The sequence below is a fragment of the Rhizophagus irregularis genome, chromosome 20 (assembly GCF_026210795.1).
Source record: "Rhizophagus irregularis chromosome 20, complete sequence".
In the NCBI taxonomy this organism is placed as follows: domain Eukaryota; kingdom Fungi; phylum Glomeromycota; class Glomeromycetes; order Glomerales; family Glomeraceae; genus Rhizophagus; species Rhizophagus irregularis.
Genome location: NC_089448.1, coordinates 566,763 through 585,931, shown reverse-complemented (window position 1 = coordinate 585,931; position 19,169 = coordinate 566,763). Strand labels below are relative to the sequence as shown.

Below are 19,169 nucleotides of genomic sequence, written 5' to 3'. Positions count from 1 at the left end.
TAGCGATTTCGTTTTTCTTTATTAGCCAGGTTTTAAAAACCGTCCGCGCCAGGTTAATTTTCTAACTAATTCCTATTATCAAGCACGCTTTTTCTAATAAAATTTTCACATGATGATGTATCCGATCAATGTCTTGACTGTATAGTGAGTATGACCTTCTTTCATTGCTTTGTAACGCCTTACATTATCTGAAAAGGACCAAATTTTACATTCCACATAAACCATTTTTTAATGAAGTGTAGTGTACTATAACTGATTTATTTTTTATCAGAAAAAAAATCAACCGCAAAAATTAGCCAGTCAAATTTCTATTTAAGGAGGTAATGAATATTTAGATCTCACCTCGGCCCTAGGGTTAGGAATAAATTCACTTTTTTCACAAATATTTAAACAATATTAATAAAAAATTAATATATCGTTTTTTTTTTGAAAATCAAAATAGAGCATTATAATAATATTCCAGCTTAAACTTCAAAATATTTATTTTTTCATTATTTAATAGATTTTTAAAATTATTTTAATATAAAAAAAGAAAGGATAAGAGAGAGAATTTGGAATGTTTTTGTTGTAACGATATAAACAATAAACAAATATGTATACTTCGGAACAAAACGGTATAAAATAAAAAAGCAATATTACGGGTACTTTCTTATTAAGATGACGTGCAACGATACAGACATCGGGATGCTAAAACGAATCCTTCGTTACACCGGAATCCGGACTAATTACAAAGGGATATGCAAGGAGTGTGTTACACAAAAATTTCATTTGTTCGATAATATGCCAACAAATTTAATTTTTTCTTTTCTCGGCTCAAAAAAAGATTGATTGTTTATTGTTTGTGTTTGCCATAATTGTAGATCAATTAAGCGAAACTATTTTCGCCCAAAACACTACTACGACAACGGAATTTTTTCTAAACTACGCGTTCCATCTAAATGATTCAGAGTATGAAATGGGCCATCACTACACCTATAATAGCAAAAACTATTCCGCTACAATTACCAATAATGGTGGGTATTTGAACCTTATCGCCGGCGCTATGGGTTGTAATGCAAATGATGCAATGACTATTGTCATTACCGTTGTTACTACCGCCGTTGTTATTACCGCCGTTATTATTACCGCTACCGTTGCTATTACCGTTGTTATTATTACCGTTGTTGTTGTTATTACCGTTGTTGTTTTTATTACCGTTGTTGTTATTGTTGTTGTTATTATTGTTGTTATTATTGTTGTTATTGTTGTTGTTATTATTGTTATTATTATTGTTATTATTATTGTTATTATTATTATTATCATCGTATTCATTACTATTATATTTTTGAATTATCTTAAGTCCTCCTTGCAGGTCTTCACTTGCAGAAATGACAATTTGATCCTGAGACTCACAACCGGGTCCATTAGTGCGTATGTGAAATTCAGTTCTTCCGGTAGTATTTTTAGGCATAAATATAGCTTTCGGTTGTTCATTTGTTAATACTGCATGAACTAATTTTAGAAAAAAAAAAACCCTCGTTTTTTAAAAGAAAATAACGATGATAGCATAACTAACGAGAAAATGTATAACATTTTTACTTACAAGAATCAGGTCTTTCGGATTTTGTACAATCATCATATTCATCGAGTGCAAACGTCTTAGTGCCTGTTCTTATAAATACTACCTAATAAAAAAGTAATAATTTTTATTTATTTATTTATTCAAAAAAAAATTTATTTCATGTTGATTTTAATGAAATAAAACCTACAGGCTCATCATAATGTGTATCAACGGATATGGGATCAAACGGATAATAACCATCTCCAACTTTGACATCTATTGCATCACTATAATTAACTGCGAAAACAAAGATAACTAAAAAACAAATAATAATATTTTTTTGAGACATTTTTTTTTTTAAAGAAACAAGAAAAGAGCTCGAAAGTATTGTAAATAGATAAATTTAAATGGATGTACGTTTTTATAGAGAATAAGGAATTCGTACTCCGTTGACGGATGTGCTTGTACATTTATTTTACTATGTAAGGCAAATTGGCAAATTTTGAATGTAAATGTGAACTTAAATAAATTCATTATAATATCAATTTCAAATGATAATGTCGCACCATTAATAGGATAGTCACGTCTGTGTAACTGTTTACAATGGTACCAACATGTGTACATTTGGTGACTTTGTTCCGAAGACACTACGAAATCTTTTTCTTCGCCACAAATATAACAAGATCATTATCATTTTTTATACATAAAATCCGTTTAAACCATTCGCTACTAATTTCAGTTCCTCAAATGATCGTCGCGATCGCCACCTTCCATTTAAATATAGTCGAACGATTTCAGAGTAAGGATTCATCATTTTTGTTGTGTTTATATATCTTTTTACGTAGAACAAACTATCAAATTGAAATGAAGACAATAGATTATTAATAACTATTGTGATTGCTCAATTAAAAAGCTTAATAATACGATGTCATCGTAGTAAACGTAATATCTTGGTATTCCCCTGAAAAGCTCCGAACGTATATCATAAACAGTAAGTGATCGCTGATGACAAATTGATATTTTCAAAACTCATAAACTCGTTAGAACAAAATATTGTGTCTTTTATTTCTTTATGATATAGCGTATGTATTAAATACCTAGTAAATCGAGAAAAAAATAACCATGTAATTTTTTAGCGACCATGTTCGCTGAAAATTTTTTTATTAAAACAGACAAAATAAATACAAGTTACTAATCGAAGTGCTTTTTAGCCTTTTGAAGAAATAACCAGTTTCACTAAAATAAATACAAAAATTCGGGACTTTGCCCAATGATACATGATGAATTACTACGCTAAGAACTATTTACTCTGGTTTTTCCGCAAGATTGCTAGACGACTTTTGCTTTTTTATTAGTCTCTCTTCACTTCGAGCGATTCTTGTACCTCACCCAATAACCAAGAAATATGACCAAGAATCCTTTCAACCGTACCTCCCATGTTCTCACTGTCATACACGACAATACCATTCGTTCGCATCTATAATAATCCCGAATACCTTACCCGCAACTGCTATCTCGTTTGCCTTACGCTTACTCACTGCACGTATGCGTTCTCTGAGGCCATCGAGAGCCACTTGAATAATTTAGTTCGTTCGGACTAACGACAACATCGAAATCTGCAGTTAACGACAGAGTTACTTCGTGAACAAAGCTCAAAAAAAATTCTGATGCGTCACGAAACCTCTCCACCTTTCCCACCACATTATACGTACCATGGACAAATTCGTTGAATAATGTCCGCAACGAGTTGAGTTCATCGAGTAATTTCCGTTCACGGTTCGAAGCGGCTTGAGGTGGCTAACTAATTTTTCCCTATCAATAGACAGAGTAACGTAGAATTTTTTGTGAAATTTTATTGGCTAAAATGCTGTATACGAGATAAGTGTCTATTCCTTATTTGTATAGTAGAATGGTCTGTCTTAAAAAGGAATACAAACAAATAGAACCCAAAATAAAATTTTTATTTGCGGAAAAAAAATACCGAATGGGCGAATGGTACTAAATGTAGATGTTGCACAGACTCTGCCTTGTTTCATACATGCATATGCGTGCATGCGGCTCAGCAAAAAAAAAATATTCCGAGATGTTGATCAGCACTCCGGAATCGGAGTAATACAATGAATGTCGACTAAAAACTATTACTATTATGTGCTAGCGGTAAACTCGTGTCGGCAATCAAGACAATGAGGCCACTCTTTATTTTCTGTTTATACTTATTATTCTTGTTTTTTCTTAGGAATAACTGTATCGAAAAATTCACCTCCAGAAGATTCGGATGATTCAGATGAACTGTCATGCACCATGGCGGTTTTCACTGGATTACTTTTCGGCAAACAACTCCTCTCTACTGATTTATTAATATGTGGAAGCTCATAATAAAGATCGTCATCGGAATAAAATTCGTCTAAAAATGGAATGCGCATCCCATACAATGAGACTTCATCTTTCATGACAATTAAACTGTATCTTGTATATAAGTTACCTTTACCCACTACATATTATAACATAATCATATGTTGAAATAACTTTTCTAATTCACTTAAATACCTAAACCTGCTAATATTTCTCGAGGTATATTATTCCCACATTGCCCAAGTTGTAATACGATCATTTAATATCCATCTTTTGGAATCAAGTGGTTAATACTTCTTTTGATTGTCGGATTGTCTATGCCTCTATGGGCAGACTATGGCACAACGGAAGCAGTTTGGGATTTGTCTTCATTATCTAGAATACAATGCTCATGCTAGACCTTTTAAGTCCTTTAGATTTCTGTATATTTTTTGCCACATTTTTCAGCGTGTGATTGTAACGATCGTTGGCATACCTTATTATTCGTGCCCAGCATTCTTATCCTTCCACTTATCAATTACCTTCATATTTTTAGCTCTTGTGTACCGTATGGCCTGGTTATCCATTGGCCGGATGGTAATTTTTTAAGTAATGGATGATCTTCTGGATAATCACTAAATCGTAGAGGTCGGCATCTTCGATCATATCGGCATAAACATTTTCCGTTTCTATTTCAGCAATAAATGAATCAGTGTCCGTATAACAAAGCTTTGCCTTATTCTCATACTTTCGTTTGATATGATTATACCAGAAATCGTGCATGTAGTACTTGCTTAAATCCAAAATCGTTGCTCCTACATAAATCGGCTTATTGAGTGTAACGTGAGTTTGCCTACGATGAATTGCGATTACGTCCAACCAAGGTTGGATCTGACAACATATTACGTAGACGATATTCTTCACCTATTGGACGTACAATCAGCCCCTTTACGTCTTCCATAGTTTTACCGAATACTGTCTTGTTCATTAATTTCCACAAGTCCCTCTCAAAGCATTTTTTGCGTTGTGCCGTCGTAATGTATTGGCCATAATGTTAGGTAGGAGTCGGGAGTCGGGACCCATCTTTATCTTGTATTTTAATAATTTTTATTATTAATATAGTTTATATTGTAGCCCAGTAATTATTACCTCTGCGATGGTCTGGTTGGCAAAGAAATGTACCTTCGTGGTTATTTCCTGCAGGTAAAGCTGCGAGCAATTTGTAACAAGCCAAGTTTCTGGAACAATACTTTTGGTTTTGATATAAGTTTCTTGCCCACCAATTACAACCTATTATACCTGCTGCTAATCGTAAAAGAACCTATATTATACATTTATACTGCATTGGCCAATCGTATAATCGAAAATTACGTAGTATGATATTTATTAATAAATACGTGGAAATCGGGTAAATTTTTTTTTGCGTAATAATAACCGATTAAGAGTATAAAATAAATTACGTATTAGGATGGTTTGTAAAAATCTCGTGACTGATAATGATGCCCATTGCCGTTATTGCTTATAACATAAATATGATTATAATCCATTATGAGGTTTATTCTTATTAAAGGAAGAAAAGAAAAGAAAAAACTTACCCATTTTGCAATTCCAGGTCATATCTAGTTTTTACTTTAGTTAATGATGTCGGTTAGCGTATCACCTCTTAACTCTTTCTTATAATAGAGATGTATGATATGGGACATTCTCAAAGTTTGGAGTAAATATTAATAATTTATTGTTGTTCTTTTATTTTTATCGTATTGGTTTTCATCTTTTACTAGGCTTATTATTAAATTATTATGGCATTGTCAAGCCGAGCAATCCGTTTCCCTTTCCAGTATAACATTGTTTGATGTTTGATAATGTCAATTTTCCAAATAAAATGAATTTTTCTTGCTATATGGTTTCGTAAAATTGTAGAGGCCTGCGAACGAGACCAGGAACCTGGACCCGGCCCAGACCCGGATCCGGGTTTGGGCCGGCAAATTTTCTTTCAAATTCACCTTCGTAATTCTGGTCAAAATCGCCTTAATTCCGGCCGAAATTGAACTGGCCAAAATTAAGTTGGTCAATTTTTTTTGTTTTTACAAATTGATATAATAATAATCCGGGTCCGAGCCAGGTTTTTAATATATTAAGTCCGGACCTGGCACTTTAGGTTAAGTTCCAAGTGCGAGCCGGGTTGTAAAATAGGGTCAATGCAGACCTCTAATATAGGGTTCGAGCCACGATGATTAGTTAGATTCTAATACATGATATACGTGTTCTAATTCCATTCCTAATGCAAGACATTGTTGAAGATTCCTGTAATGAAGTATATAGCGGTCTTTAATTTCTAACATAGCCACTAATTTTTCTGTCCCTGCAAACTTTCCCTTACTCAATTTCTCAATTGATAGAGACTAAGTTCTTCACATTTTACTATACGTCGTTCAGGAAGGGTGTACGATATTACGTACTACGAACTGGCCCGAGTTTAGGAGTTATGCACTTGCACTTGCACGTGATAGCGTTAACGTTAACTCCGACCAGTTCGTACGTTAATATCGTATACCCTCACTGGACATTCATGACAGAGAGAAAAATCAGAAAGTGATGGATGTAATTTTTCCGGATACCTTAGTTTTTACTTCCCATGCACTTCCTCGTTTAGCCGTTGGTGAAATGTTTTGTATATTTGGCAAGTCCTTAAAGTCAAGCTAACGGAGACCTCCTGTAGGTAAATATTGTATCATCTCCCAACCATATAGTAAATTGTTAGCATCCAAGTAAAGAAGCCACTTGATAGCCTTTTTATTATTAAATTCTTTCATTCCTGCCTTCGCTATGACGTGGTGCCATCGAATTTCCTCCTCTCATCCAGCGTTGTGCATATCCTCTTGATAATTCAAGCTTGACGTTTGTCATCTTTTTTTGCTGCGTCAAATGCGAATAAAATGTAATTTTATGTAATTGGCTGGATCGAGGTTGAACGCTCATTGTCATTCTAAAATTTCGAAAAGTGTCTTATAATATTAGTACTTTTAGATAAAGAATATAATATCCCCAAATGTTTCACGATTTGTCTCGCACCATACTTTTTGTGCATAGTTGTACTGTTTTTGGTTGATAGTGTATATTTTCCATGTTCACAGTAATCGATTTCCTTGTAATCTTCAGATTTACACTTTCCGTCATCATTTTTCCCCTTGATTTCGTGTTTGCGTTTTTTACATGCATGATTACAATAATTTAACCCACTAGTGTACTGTCGAAGTATTCTCTGGGTGGGATCTATTTCCATAAGAAGCGGTCTGGATCATTCCATTCATACAGGCACTCACCTTTTTGTGTGAGTAACAGAAGAAAGTGCTTCTGGAAGCATTGTGCCATAATTGGAAAATGTTTCACAAGTTCGTCTGGGTTGTTGACTCTACCACGCAGATTGGTGGCCACTTTTTCTAATGATGGGAACTGGAATTGACATGAATCGATAAATCCAATTGCTCAATAGTAAAAGACTTATAATTTTCCATATTGTCCGCAATTATCTCTATTTTGTCATCACTCGCTATAAACCATAATTCTCGTAACTTATGATGAAAATTCGTAATGCCTACCACCATGTATACTGCTCATCTGGTTTTAATTGTAATTGTAAATTACAGATCCCTGGTAATGTGATCGTGATCACTAATCTTATTAATTTTTTCTTCCTTTAGTTTCTTTTGCATATAAAGCATTTAGTTGCTTCGTTAAAAGTATTTCCTGCGATACATTGACTTTCTAAAATCTAATCTTTTTGCGCTGCAGGCTTCCTCAACACAACCATTATGCGCTGCACCGTTAAATTTTTGAGTCTCGTTGTCGTAATATTCCTGTAATAATCTGACACATATATCACATATGTGAGATGCATCATGTTTTTTCCAATCATGTGCGGTCATTTTATGTTCGACAGGATTTTGCAAAGCAGGCTTAATGATTTCTTCTAAGTCACGTTTCATATTTTTCCATTTTTCAGAAATTGAATTTGATAATCGTTTATACACTCATTCATTATTTTTGAATCTTTTTGTATTGGCGTATAACCATAACTATTTGATTGTTTTTGTTGTAACTTTACAGTTTGTTTACCTGTAATTTTTTTTAACGGACAACTGTCTGCTTCAAGATCCATATAAAATAAATAGAGCATCTTCCATAGCTTTTAAGTTATTGAACTGCGAAATGTGCTTACCCTTCTTGGGAAAATTTCTCGTTAACTAGAATTTGGATTGTTTTTTCCGTTGCAGTTGTGCACTTTATATTCTATAAGTAGGTCTAGTCTTGAGGAAGGAGAAATCATGCAATGATGGCAGAAGTATTTGCGTCCATGATATTTGTTCCAGTTCGCATTATTTTATACCAGTCTGCTTCTCCATTAATAATTCTAGCCTTCAGGAATATCATTCTTATGCATAAGCTGCAACAATGAAACTGCGAAGGTTAGTCTGAAAGTTATATCAGAAGGTGAAATCAATGTAGATAATCAAGAAATGAATAATTTTATTCTAAACTCCATATCTTTGGATGAAAATCCAAAGAAAGGTTAGCTGTTCAAAGCACATTTTTTTTCAATTCTAGAATTGGCTGTTGGGCTTAGTGATTTCATAATCAAAATTCTATTTTTTTTTATTATAATAGACTACATTACATTGGTGTGTTTTAATCAATTCTAGAAACCTGTAAAAGGGAGATGGTGCATTAAAATATTCCTTATAATATCAATGAAGTCAAGAATTTCGGCAATGTTGAAGAAGAAATACTATCTCATAAGTTTCCAGAAGCATGGGGTAAAATACAAATTGGATTAATTTGTTACCAATTATCCTTAACAGATCATCATGAATCAGTTCTGGCATTTGTAAATAATGCGAAATGTAGAAAAAGCACACAACTTTGTGTATATCAAGAAAATGAGAATAAACAAAAACAGTCAGCATATGAATATGAAAGTGGTTTATCTAACGAAAAAAAACAAAAATTTAATTTGAAAAATATTATGACAACGTTTTAAAAGTACAATTGATAATAAATTCGTTAATGGTTATGATAAATATTAATTTTTTTTAAAGAAACCTAAGAACCTAAGTTAATGATATGTGTAGTGTAAGTGGTACATGTAGTGATATGTGTTATCACTGTTATGTGTACTAGTATGTGTAGTAGGGTATGTTTCTCATTAATTAATTGAAAATAAACTTATTTTTTTAACTCAAATTCTTATAAAACATATAATTAGACTCTTTGAACAGATATTAAAACATTATTATGCAACCAAATAGGATCATGTTGTTTTTAACATACTGATATTTTTAGATAAATTATTATTGCGTTTGATATTTTTGACGCATTACGTCATATAGATTATTATCACAACTTTTACTATGCTTTTCATATGGAACATGATATTTTAACCCCCACCTAATAACTATTATACAGTATATCAGCTCAAAAAGAGACATTTATGAAAATATCAAAAAAATGTGATTTTCATGTTCAAGGTTGCTTACAATTAGATGATGGACGTCATCTTAAATTGAGTAGTGAAATGATTAATTTGTGGGCACGTTCTAGTCGTTCTATGGTAAAGATTTTTTAAATTTTGTACCACAAAAATATCTTAATAAATCATTTATTAGGTCGCACAAATGAATTGATAAAATTACGCCACCTACTCACCCTATGTTTAATAAGAGTGCTCCATGTAGAAAAAATATGACTACTACCGCATCATTGATAAATGTTCACTTACCATCACTTATCTAATGATTCATTTCATAAATTCATAAATTGATGATCAATTTGCTTCCACTCAGGTAGGATTCTTGCAATAAAATATTGGAAATATTTGAGTACATTAATCTGTAATTCAGAAATGAAACAGACAACCCAAATTCACATTTTCATAATAATACTGATCAGAATAATTTAGGTTGGTCTTATCTCACATTTTAATGCTTGATTTGGTGAGTTTGTGATGATTCATTTCCCAGTTTCTGATTTAGAAATAAATTGTCTCTTAAATACCATATAAAATTCATTGTCTGCACAAGAAATTGAAATTGCCTCTCTTCCCTTCAGAATTTTCTTTTTATTAATAAGTTGCACAAGTTAAAATTAGATGAAATGTTTAAATTACAAAACAAACCACAAGTGTAATGAAAGACTTTTATAAACTATTAATCATTTCTATTTATTATAATATATTTATTTCCTTATTAAATATGTACTAAAATGAAAAATAATATAAAATTGATTGTTCCTGATATAAAATATATAATTCAACAAAGTTAATTATAAAATACTAACATTTATAAACAAAATTTTTGTTAAAACATAATAATATTCATATTTTAAAGTCCATATTTACTACGTTATCAAAAGATTCATATCTAAAATCTTTAATCACTCCATTATTTCTATATTTATTAATCAATATTACATAATTTTGTTCTCTATAAATAGGTTGACATGTAAGTATAGAAAGTTTATGTTGACCTTTCCATTTTTTAAAAAATTCTTCCAAGGTTTCCAAAGAAAATTTAACATCATAAAGAAATCTAATTTCTCTTAAATTAGTTGGTGTAGATTTGTTAATTATTTTTAATAATTCTTTTCCATTTTCTAAAAGAAGTTTTTCTTCAGGTCTAACGTATGCATTCATATATATAGCCAATAATAATGATTTCAAATTTTTACATTTTTTTAATAAATTTTCAACTTCATTAAAATGTTGCTTTGATGATGGTAAAACGAGAGACAAAGATTCAATTGAAAGACAATTTTCATAAACTTTACGAATAAAATTTAGGGAATCATCATTAAAATTATCTATAAAATCATCAAATTCATAAGATGATTCTAAAAAAATTTTTTTTATACGTCCTCCACTATTCTCAATTATAATAGAAGCTGCTTTTAATTCGTAATAATCTATTTTAAAGACTTCAAGATCACGATATATACACATTTTTAATTGTTCTTCATTGAATCTAACAAAACTAGTTACTAACGTTTTTAGTTTAAGGAGTTTTGGTAGTACTTTTTGTAATGTACGGTTATTAATAAACATAAAGTAAATATTTAAATGATTGATAGTACTTGCATTTTTTTCTAATGCAAGAAGAATCTCTCCATAAGAGTCTGATCCAGAAATATAAAAATCATGATCATCTTTCCATTCAAAATATTTTAAATTTTTCTGGATTCCAATTAATTCAGCAATCCCATGATAATCATTTGGGTCTGAATTAACAACGATGAGCCTTTGTATATATTGACATAATTGTACCAATCCATAAAAATAAGAAGAATCTATTGATGTATCACATTTTAATTCAGTAAGTGATTCAAAACGAATCCTAGCTTCTGGAAAATAAAATATTTGATGTTTAATGGATTTCATATCCAAATACTTCAATTCTGGAAATTTCTTCATAAAGACATTATAAAATTCTTGTTGTAAAAGAAATTGATTATAAGCTAAAGGTGATCCAATAGAAGTTATAGTATTCATAGAATCTATATTAAGACTTCTACAAAAAGATAAATAATCAAACAAAAGTGATTGGTATGAAACTACTAACTGTAATTGGAATCCTTGTCTCGTTAAGAATTTTTTAGTTTCATCAGATAAATAAGAAGCAATAATTATAAATAAGTAACTTTTATTACTATAATCAATATCATAACACCAAGGATTCCTCCATAAAATTGGAATCACAGTTTCACACCAAATTCTATTAACCATTAGACATGAAAAAAGGGATTTCGAATCATTTTGTAATTCTTCAAATATTAAAAAAAGGATATCTTTATTGAGTTTTGACATTCTTTTACCAAAAATAATTTTTATAATTGGTTTATTATATGATAAATATGAAATTATAAAATTTTTCTAATTTTTCGTAATATTTTAAAAACTAAAACCAAATTCCAAATAAAACACCGCCGGAATAAAATTCCGGATCATTTAATGACCAAGTAACGTTTCACAACAAACAAATATTACGCCAAATATTTGATTCGCCAAAAATCCTTGTAATTTACCGAATATATCCTAGTGGTTTTATCGCTTACATAATGTGATATGCATACTGATTCACATGATGCTGCGGCTGTATATTTATGAAGAACTTGCATTCTATTAACAATATATTTGTACTATACACAGTATATTGAAGAACTATGGTTAGTTCACAGAATATTCATATTTTAAGGCTTAAAAAAAATAATGGAATAATTAATCTAGAATCATTTAATTGAGGTGAATCGGTTAGTTTGTTTTGTTTTCAGTCTGCAAAATCTAGTTTATTTACTTGAACCAGAATGCATGCATTTATGTGATATCTAAACATATCGGCACACTATCGGCACACCGTACTTAATTGATGGGTTTGATTATATATAGGTATATATACAAAATCCCGAAGCTCAGAATTCCGAAGGTACAATATTCCGACACTCAAAATCCAAAAATCAAAATACCGAAATGTTATAATCTCGGCATTTCATAAGCTCGAAATTCAAAATACCGAAATGAAAAATCTTGAAATTCATTAATAAAAAGAAAGAAAAATCGGCATTATCTGTTATGGGATTATAAAGTTTCGAGATTATGATATTTTGGGATTATGACATTTTGAGATTAAAATTTTGCCAGGATTTTGAGTGCCGAGATTTAGAATGTCGGGATATTGTACCGTCGGCCTTCTGGATTTTGGACGGATCCCATATCTCAAAATTTAGCACTTTGTTATAAGCAGTGTTGTTAAATGAGACGTCTGCTACATCTAATATATTGTATATCGAGCTAGGCCGAATTTTTTCTTGTTAACAACTATTCCTGAGGGGAGGATAAGAATTTTGTGACTTTAGTTACTGTAATCATTTTCTTGATATATCAAAGGCTTTTCATCACTCCTGCAATCCTGTTTTTCTGAAAGCATTTTTCCCAAAAAAATTAGCCAATTTAATCGCCAATCATGAGCTATGTGAAAGTGGTTCTTAACTTTGTACCTCATCCCTTTTTTCCAAAAATAACTCCTTTTTTATTTACAAAAATATTAATAGCGCAGCGTGTTAATAAACCAATCACATCAGCCACTAACAGATCAATCACGTTAAAAAATCTACTGGATCAAGTGGATATGAATTAGAGGATAACTTCTGAAAAATTTAGGAAAATTAATTATTGTTAAAAAAAAAAGATATTTATTTAGAAAGTTTAAATCTAACAAAATTTATAAAAAAAGAATAATTTTGGTGAAACAATAAAAATAAAGTTGACAATTTTTCATGTAGGTAAAATATTTTATTGATATTGTACGGTGTTGTATTTATATTGGTTAACGAAGTGACGTTAACCAACATAGACTAATGCAGAATAAACTATTGATATTCAATATTGTACGCAAATAAACTATTAATGTACATGGCCGTGCGATAAGGAAGTTTATAAAATGAAGTCTGTTAATTTTATGTCAGAAAATGTCTATTGATAAACGTGTTGTAACCATTGAATGTCTAGTACATTTATGTGAAATGACACTAAACATTGATTAGTAAATAATGAAATATAAGTGTTTTTTGCTCATCTCAAAAAAAAAAAATATTTTACGATATTAACAAACTGACAACCATTTACTTTCAATGAAATAATAACCATATTTTTAATAAATTCAACACTTTAAAGGATAATGATTTTTAATCCTTAAAATTTTCATTTTATTGCAATTTTTAAGGCCAGTTTAAAAAATAGGTAAGATTGCCACACAATGTTGACAATGACATGTCACAATTGTCACATGTCATTATGTCGTTCCAGACTAATGACTGTAATCCCATTTATTTGAGTCTTGGCATATTTAAATGAACAAAATGACATGTCATTTTCACATTTCACATTTGCCATCACACCAATCATACCCTATTCAATAAAGTATGTCAAAACTCAATAAAGATATTCTTTTCTTAATATTTGAAGAATTACAAGATGATTCGGAATCCCTTTTTTCATGTCTAATGGTTAATAGACTTTGGTGTGAAACTGTGATTCCAATTTTATGGAGGAATCCTTGGTGTTATGATATTGATTATAGAAATAAAGATTATTTATTTATAATTATTGCTTCTTATTTATCTGATGAAACTAAAAAAATCTTAACGAGACAAGGATTCCGATTACAGTTAGTTTCATACCAATCATTTTTGTTTGATTATTTATCTTTTTGTAGAAGTATTAATGTTAAAATTATAGAAAGTATATTTACTATTAAAATTTATAGTTATTATCATCGAATTTCTTTGCAAGAAGAATTTTATGAACACATTATTAAGAAATGCCCAAAATTCAAGTATTTGGATATGAAACAAATTAAAATTAGAATATTTAGTTTTCCAGAAGCAAGACTTCGTTTTGAATCGCTCAGTGAATTAGAATGTGAATCATCAACAGATCAATCCTACTTTTATAGCTTAGCAGATATTTCTCAACATATACAGAGACTCATTATTATTAATTATAGTGATACTGTTAAGTTTGGAATTGCTAAATTAATTGAAGTTCAGAAGAATTTAAAGCATTTTGAATTTATTGATCATTATTATTGCTTTAATTTTTTTATAATGGATTCTTATAAAGAAATTATTCTTGCATTAGAAAAAAAGGCAGATAGTATCAATCATTTAAGAATATACTTTGAGAATCATGATTTCACGTTACAAAAGGTACTTCCAAAATTTCATAAACTGAAAACATTGACAATTCATTGTAAAGAATTTAATGTAGAACAATTAAAATCGGGTGTTTATAATGATCTTGAGATTTTTAATATAGATTATTACAACATGAATGCAGCTTTTATTATAATTGAAAATAACGGAAGAAATTTAAAGAAAATTTCAATAGATTTCATTTCTTATATTAATGTTAGAATTCGAATTCCTTGCGAAAACTTCAAATATAATACTCTCATTCTTATTCGTAAAATACACGAAAATTGTCCTTTAATTGAATATTTATCTCTTATATTTTCACCATCAGAGCAGAATTTTAGTGAATTTGAAAAATTACTAAAAGTATGTCAAAATTTGAAATCATTATTATTAATTATATATACATTAGAAACTAATGAAATGATTTTAGGAAAACAAGTATTGAATACATTAATTAAATCAGCTCCGACTAAGTTAAGAGAAATTAGATTTCTTAATCATATTAGATTCTCTTCAGAAGCATTGGAAGAATTCTTAGGAAATTGGAAAGGCCTTGCACTTTCCATAATTACATCCGATTCACTTTATAATATAAAAGAATACAAAAAACTGATTGATAAATATAAAAATGATGGAGTAATTGAAGATTTTAGATGTAACCGCACAATGGATTTACTTATATAATGTATTAATTATAATTAGGCTTATATAACTATCAAAATTCCATCACACTTTATAAATGTACAAATTTATTGGATCTTCTTTAGTAGTTTATTGCCAATTTTTTTTTTTTTGCAACGAGAATTTTATAATTTCTTTATGGTAAAATCTTCAATAAAATTAATGCATTTGTGTTAAATCTATTAAAATGTGACTCCTCTTTATAAAAGTAAAATTTAAAAATTGGAATAAAGCATCCCTATACGTAAAGTATAATACACTAGGTAACGGGATGGAACTATTGAAGCTCCTGAAGCAGTCACTTTATTTAATTAACTTTACAGTGTTAGGTCAAAAATAAAAAGTAGCAGAAAATAAGATCCTTTATTTAGATTAACTAGCGATAAAAATCAAAAGAAAAAAATAAGGTAGACATTAGGGAGAAACTGGCAAGTTAGCTTATGAGCCTGGTTTCTATTATAATAATTCCTTTTTTTTAAAAAAAAACAATACTAAGATCTCTTATTTTATAGTTTCTCAATAGTAAAAATTGAAATACAATAACTGACAAATAGTCCAACAAATAAAGAATAAATAAAAGAATTACTAAATTTTAATTATACATTCCAAACATTCAGAATCTTCTTGAATTAAGATTTCAGTAAGCCTGCGACTTGTATAATATGCTTGTGTATGAGATTGTATAATAGAAGCATTTGCTTGTTCTTGTACTAAATTTTTGTTTGCTTTTATAAATTCCAACATATCATCTTTTAATTTATTATCAATATTAGGTACTTCGTATTTATAATTTCCATCCCTGTTTAATTCAAAATATTCACTAATACATCTAATCCATTCAGATATAATATTTTCAAGCATTGTTATGGTTGGTCTTTTGGAAGAATCTGAATCCCAACATTTTTTCATTAAATCTATATAACATTTTGGAGTATTTTCGCCAATTTCAGGGCGTTTCCCTTCACAGACACTCAAAATAAGGGGAAGATCATGTGCAACATGATTAAATGGAGGAATACCTGATGTAAATTCCCACATTATCATTGAAAAACTATAAATATCACTTGCTGGTGTATATGGTTTTTTTCTTAATGTTTCAGGTGCCATATAAGGTAAAACTCCATAAATTTCTTTATCATCAGAATCTTGTAAATTTATAGGTTTACATAATCCTAAATCAATAATAAATAACTCATTGTAATTATCTGATATTAAAATATTACCATCATGAAAATCACCATGAGTTAAATTTGATTCATGAATTACTTTAAGTCCTAATACAATTTTTTTCAATAATTGTAACTTTTCTTGCCATTTAAATTTAATTATATTAGATAAACATTTTCTTAAACTTCCTTTTTTTGCATAACTCATTACTATTATATAATTTGAATTATTTGGATCTTGGGTAAATCCAAAAAATTGAATGAACTTTGAAAATGATTTTTTCTGACAATTATAATGATATTTCCACTGTATAAATAATAAAACAAAATTAATTTTTGTAAAAGAAAAAAAATTTGCTAATAAATATAAATAATATATATACCTCATCCAGAAATTTACTATTTAAATTTGATGAATTATTAAGTGTTTTAAGAATAACCTCATAGCTTAATTGCCTATTCCATTGTTGTTTGTCAAAATTCCAACTAAAAATAGGTCCATCTAACCAGATAGCTTTATGAATTTCACTAAATCCTCCTTTATCATAATAATTAATATTTGACAATTTACTATAAGGTATCCATTCTAAAATTTCATAACTATTTTTGGCATTTAGTTGTGAATCTTGGATAAATTTATCAATAAATTCATTTTTACTGGTCCACTTTGAAAAATCATGTTGAAATTGTTTGGCATTACATTGTTGACACCACTGGTAATTAGTATATGGCTGGTTACATATATTACATAATTCAGCCTCATTTTTAAAATCTATTTTGTTACTTTCTGTTGCTTTTTGACTCCAATAAAAGGCTTTTTCTAAATTCTTTTCTGTTCCTTCTCCATTTTCATAATATATGGCTAAATTATTCATTGCATCAGTGATACCATTTTCTGCTGCTTTTTGATACCAATAAAAGGATTTTTCTAAATTCTTTTCTGTTCCTAATCCATTTTCATAACATATGGCTAAATCATGCATTGAATCAGTAAAACCATTTTCTGCTGCTTTTTGATACCAATAAAAGGCTTTTTCTAAATTCTTTTCTGTTCCTTTTCCATTGTAATAACATATGGCTAAATCATTCATTGCTTTAATATGGTATTTTTCTGCTGCTTTTTGAAACCAATAAAAGGCTTTTTCTAAATTCTTTTCTGTTCCTTCTCCACTATAATATATACTGGCTAAATTAAACATTGATTCATTAGCACCTTTTTCTGCTGCTTTTTGACACCAATAAAAGGCTTTTTCTAAATTCTTTTCTGTTCCTTCTCCACTATAATATATACTGGCTAAATTATGCATTGATTCATTAGCACCTTTTTCTGCTGCTTTTTGATACCAATAAATGGCTTTTCCAAAATTCTTTTTTGTTCCTTCTCCATTTTCATAACACATGGCTAAATTACTCATTGAATCAGTGAAACCATTTAATGCCGCTTTTTGATACCAATAAAAGGCTTTTCCTAAATTCTTTACTGTTCCTTCTCCATTTACATAACACATGGCTAAATTATTCATTGATTCATTAGCACCTTTTTCTGCTGCTTTTTGATACCAATAAAAGGCTTTTTCTAAATTCTTTTCTGTTCCTTCTCCATATACATAACATAAGGCTAAATTATGCATTGCATTAGTAAAACCTTTTTCTGCTGCTTTTTGATACCAATAAAAGGCTTTTTCTAAATTCTTTTCTGTTCCTTCTCCATTTTCATAACACATGGCTAAATTAAACATTGATTCATTAGCACCTTTTTCTGCTGCTTTTTGATACCAATAAAAGATTTTTTCTAAATTCTTTTCTGTTCTTTCTACATCTTCATAACATATGGCTAAATTATTCATTGTATTAGTTAAACCATTTTCTGCTGATTTTTCTAAAGAATCAATACATTCTTTACACCTCAATTCTTCAGTAAAGGGTTTATTGCAATATGAACAATTTTCAGTGTTTACTATATCAGTAACTGAGATATTGGATTTACTAAATTTGGTTTCCATTTGTTTTTATTTTAGAAATTTATTTTACTAAAAAAATTATTATTTTTCTAGACAAATGTTTTTTATACGAAAACTTTCATGAATGAGTTACTAAAAGGAATACTAATAACCAAAAGTAGAAGTTTCAATAAAAAAATATATTTTCGGGCCATAATTTTTCCGATGCACTGATCTGCTTTGAGAAATTCCTTTAAAAATACATTATGTAATGATAAAATTTGCCGTTCATGTGATTTAAATAAAAGGAAGTAATTGCATTTTCTTACAAAATGAATGTATAAAATACATTAATTGCCGATTCACCACTTAGTGATACAAAATGATCAGCAATCTATAATTAATCTTGTCAGACATTTTTATATTAAATACTATTGTGTTACGTGATAAAATGCACATCCGATGTTCGACGTTATCCGATGTTTATATGACGATCCAATATAATTGGTGTTCATGTCGATTTCTATTATTACATAATGATTTATGACCGCAGGTTGTGTACATTAGTGTACATTAAATTAGCCATATAGATAATATTCTTTATTTTATCAATTTTATTATTATTTTTATTATTAATTTTACATATGTAGCGATAGAATAATTATATTACATTATTGTTTATATTATTTTTATATTATATTATTTATTGTCTACAATTGTATTATTAAAGATTATTGATGTATATTGATGTATAAGATCTATAATAAGAAT

At 29.3% G+C, this 19,169-nt stretch overlaps 8 protein-coding genes across 8 annotated transcripts; 1 reads left to right on the top strand and 7 right to left on the bottom strand.

The window, feature by feature from the left end:
* Positions 1–943: 943 nt before the first annotated feature.
* Positions 944–1,889, bottom strand: OCT59_012767 (uncharacterized protein; the record flags this gene model as incomplete). The annotated part of the gene is made up of 3 exons (XM_066140350.1): positions 944–1,491; positions 1,583–1,664; positions 1,749–1,889. 3 exons carry the CDS (start codon positions 1,887–1,889, stop codon positions 944–946), a joined length of 771 nt encoding a protein of 256 aa, XP_066001235.1.
* Positions 1,890–3,756: 1,867 nt separating this feature from the next.
* OCT59_012766 (uncharacterized protein) lies at positions 3,757–3,990 on the bottom strand (the record flags this gene model as incomplete). The annotated part of the gene is made up of 1 exon (XM_066140349.1): positions 3,757–3,990. One exon carries the CDS (start codon positions 3,988–3,990, stop codon positions 3,757–3,759), a length of 234 nt encoding a protein of 77 aa, XP_066001234.1.
* Positions 3,991–6,670: 2,680 nt separating this feature from the next.
* OCT59_012765 (uncharacterized protein) lies at positions 6,671–7,235 on the bottom strand (the record flags this gene model as incomplete). Its single annotated transcript, XM_066140348.1, has 2 exons — positions 6,671–6,857; positions 7,195–7,235. The coding sequence occupies 2 exons, from the start codon at positions 7,233–7,235 to the stop codon at positions 6,671–6,673; spliced, it is 228 nt and encodes a 75-aa protein (XP_066001233.1).
* A 370-nt stretch (positions 7,236–7,605) lies between these two features.
* Positions 7,606–7,857, bottom strand: OCT59_012764 (uncharacterized protein; the record flags this gene model as incomplete). Its single annotated transcript, XM_066140347.1, has 1 exon — positions 7,606–7,857. One exon carries the CDS (start codon positions 7,855–7,857, stop codon positions 7,606–7,608), a length of 252 nt encoding a protein of 83 aa, XP_066001232.1.
* Positions 7,858–10,241: 2,384 nt separating this feature from the next.
* On the bottom strand, positions 10,242–11,726 carry OCT59_012763 (uncharacterized protein; the record flags this gene model as incomplete). The annotated part of the gene is made up of 1 exon (XM_066140346.1): positions 10,242–11,726. One exon carries the CDS (start codon positions 11,724–11,726, stop codon positions 10,242–10,244), a length of 1,485 nt encoding a protein of 494 aa, XP_066001231.1.
* A 2,111-nt stretch (positions 11,727–13,837) lies between these two features.
* Positions 13,838–15,295, top strand: OCT59_012762 (uncharacterized protein; the record flags this gene model as incomplete). Its single annotated transcript, XM_066140345.1, has 1 exon — positions 13,838–15,295. One exon carries the CDS (start codon positions 13,838–13,840, stop codon positions 15,293–15,295), a length of 1,458 nt encoding a protein of 485 aa, XP_066001230.1.
* Positions 15,296–15,877: 582 nt separating this feature from the next.
* OCT59_012761 (uncharacterized protein) lies at positions 15,878–16,153 on the bottom strand (the record flags this gene model as incomplete). The annotated part of the gene is made up of 1 exon (XM_066140344.1): positions 15,878–16,153. One exon carries the CDS (start codon positions 16,151–16,153, stop codon positions 15,878–15,880), a length of 276 nt encoding a protein of 91 aa, XP_066001229.1.
* A 595-nt stretch (positions 16,154–16,748) lies between these two features.
* On the bottom strand, positions 16,749–18,461 carry OCT59_012760 (uncharacterized protein; the record flags this gene model as incomplete). Its single annotated transcript, XM_066140343.1, has 2 exons — positions 16,749–16,765; positions 17,159–18,461. 2 exons carry the CDS (start codon positions 18,459–18,461, stop codon positions 16,749–16,751), a joined length of 1,320 nt encoding a protein of 439 aa, XP_066001228.1.
* Between the last annotated feature and the right edge of the window lie 708 nt (positions 18,462–19,169).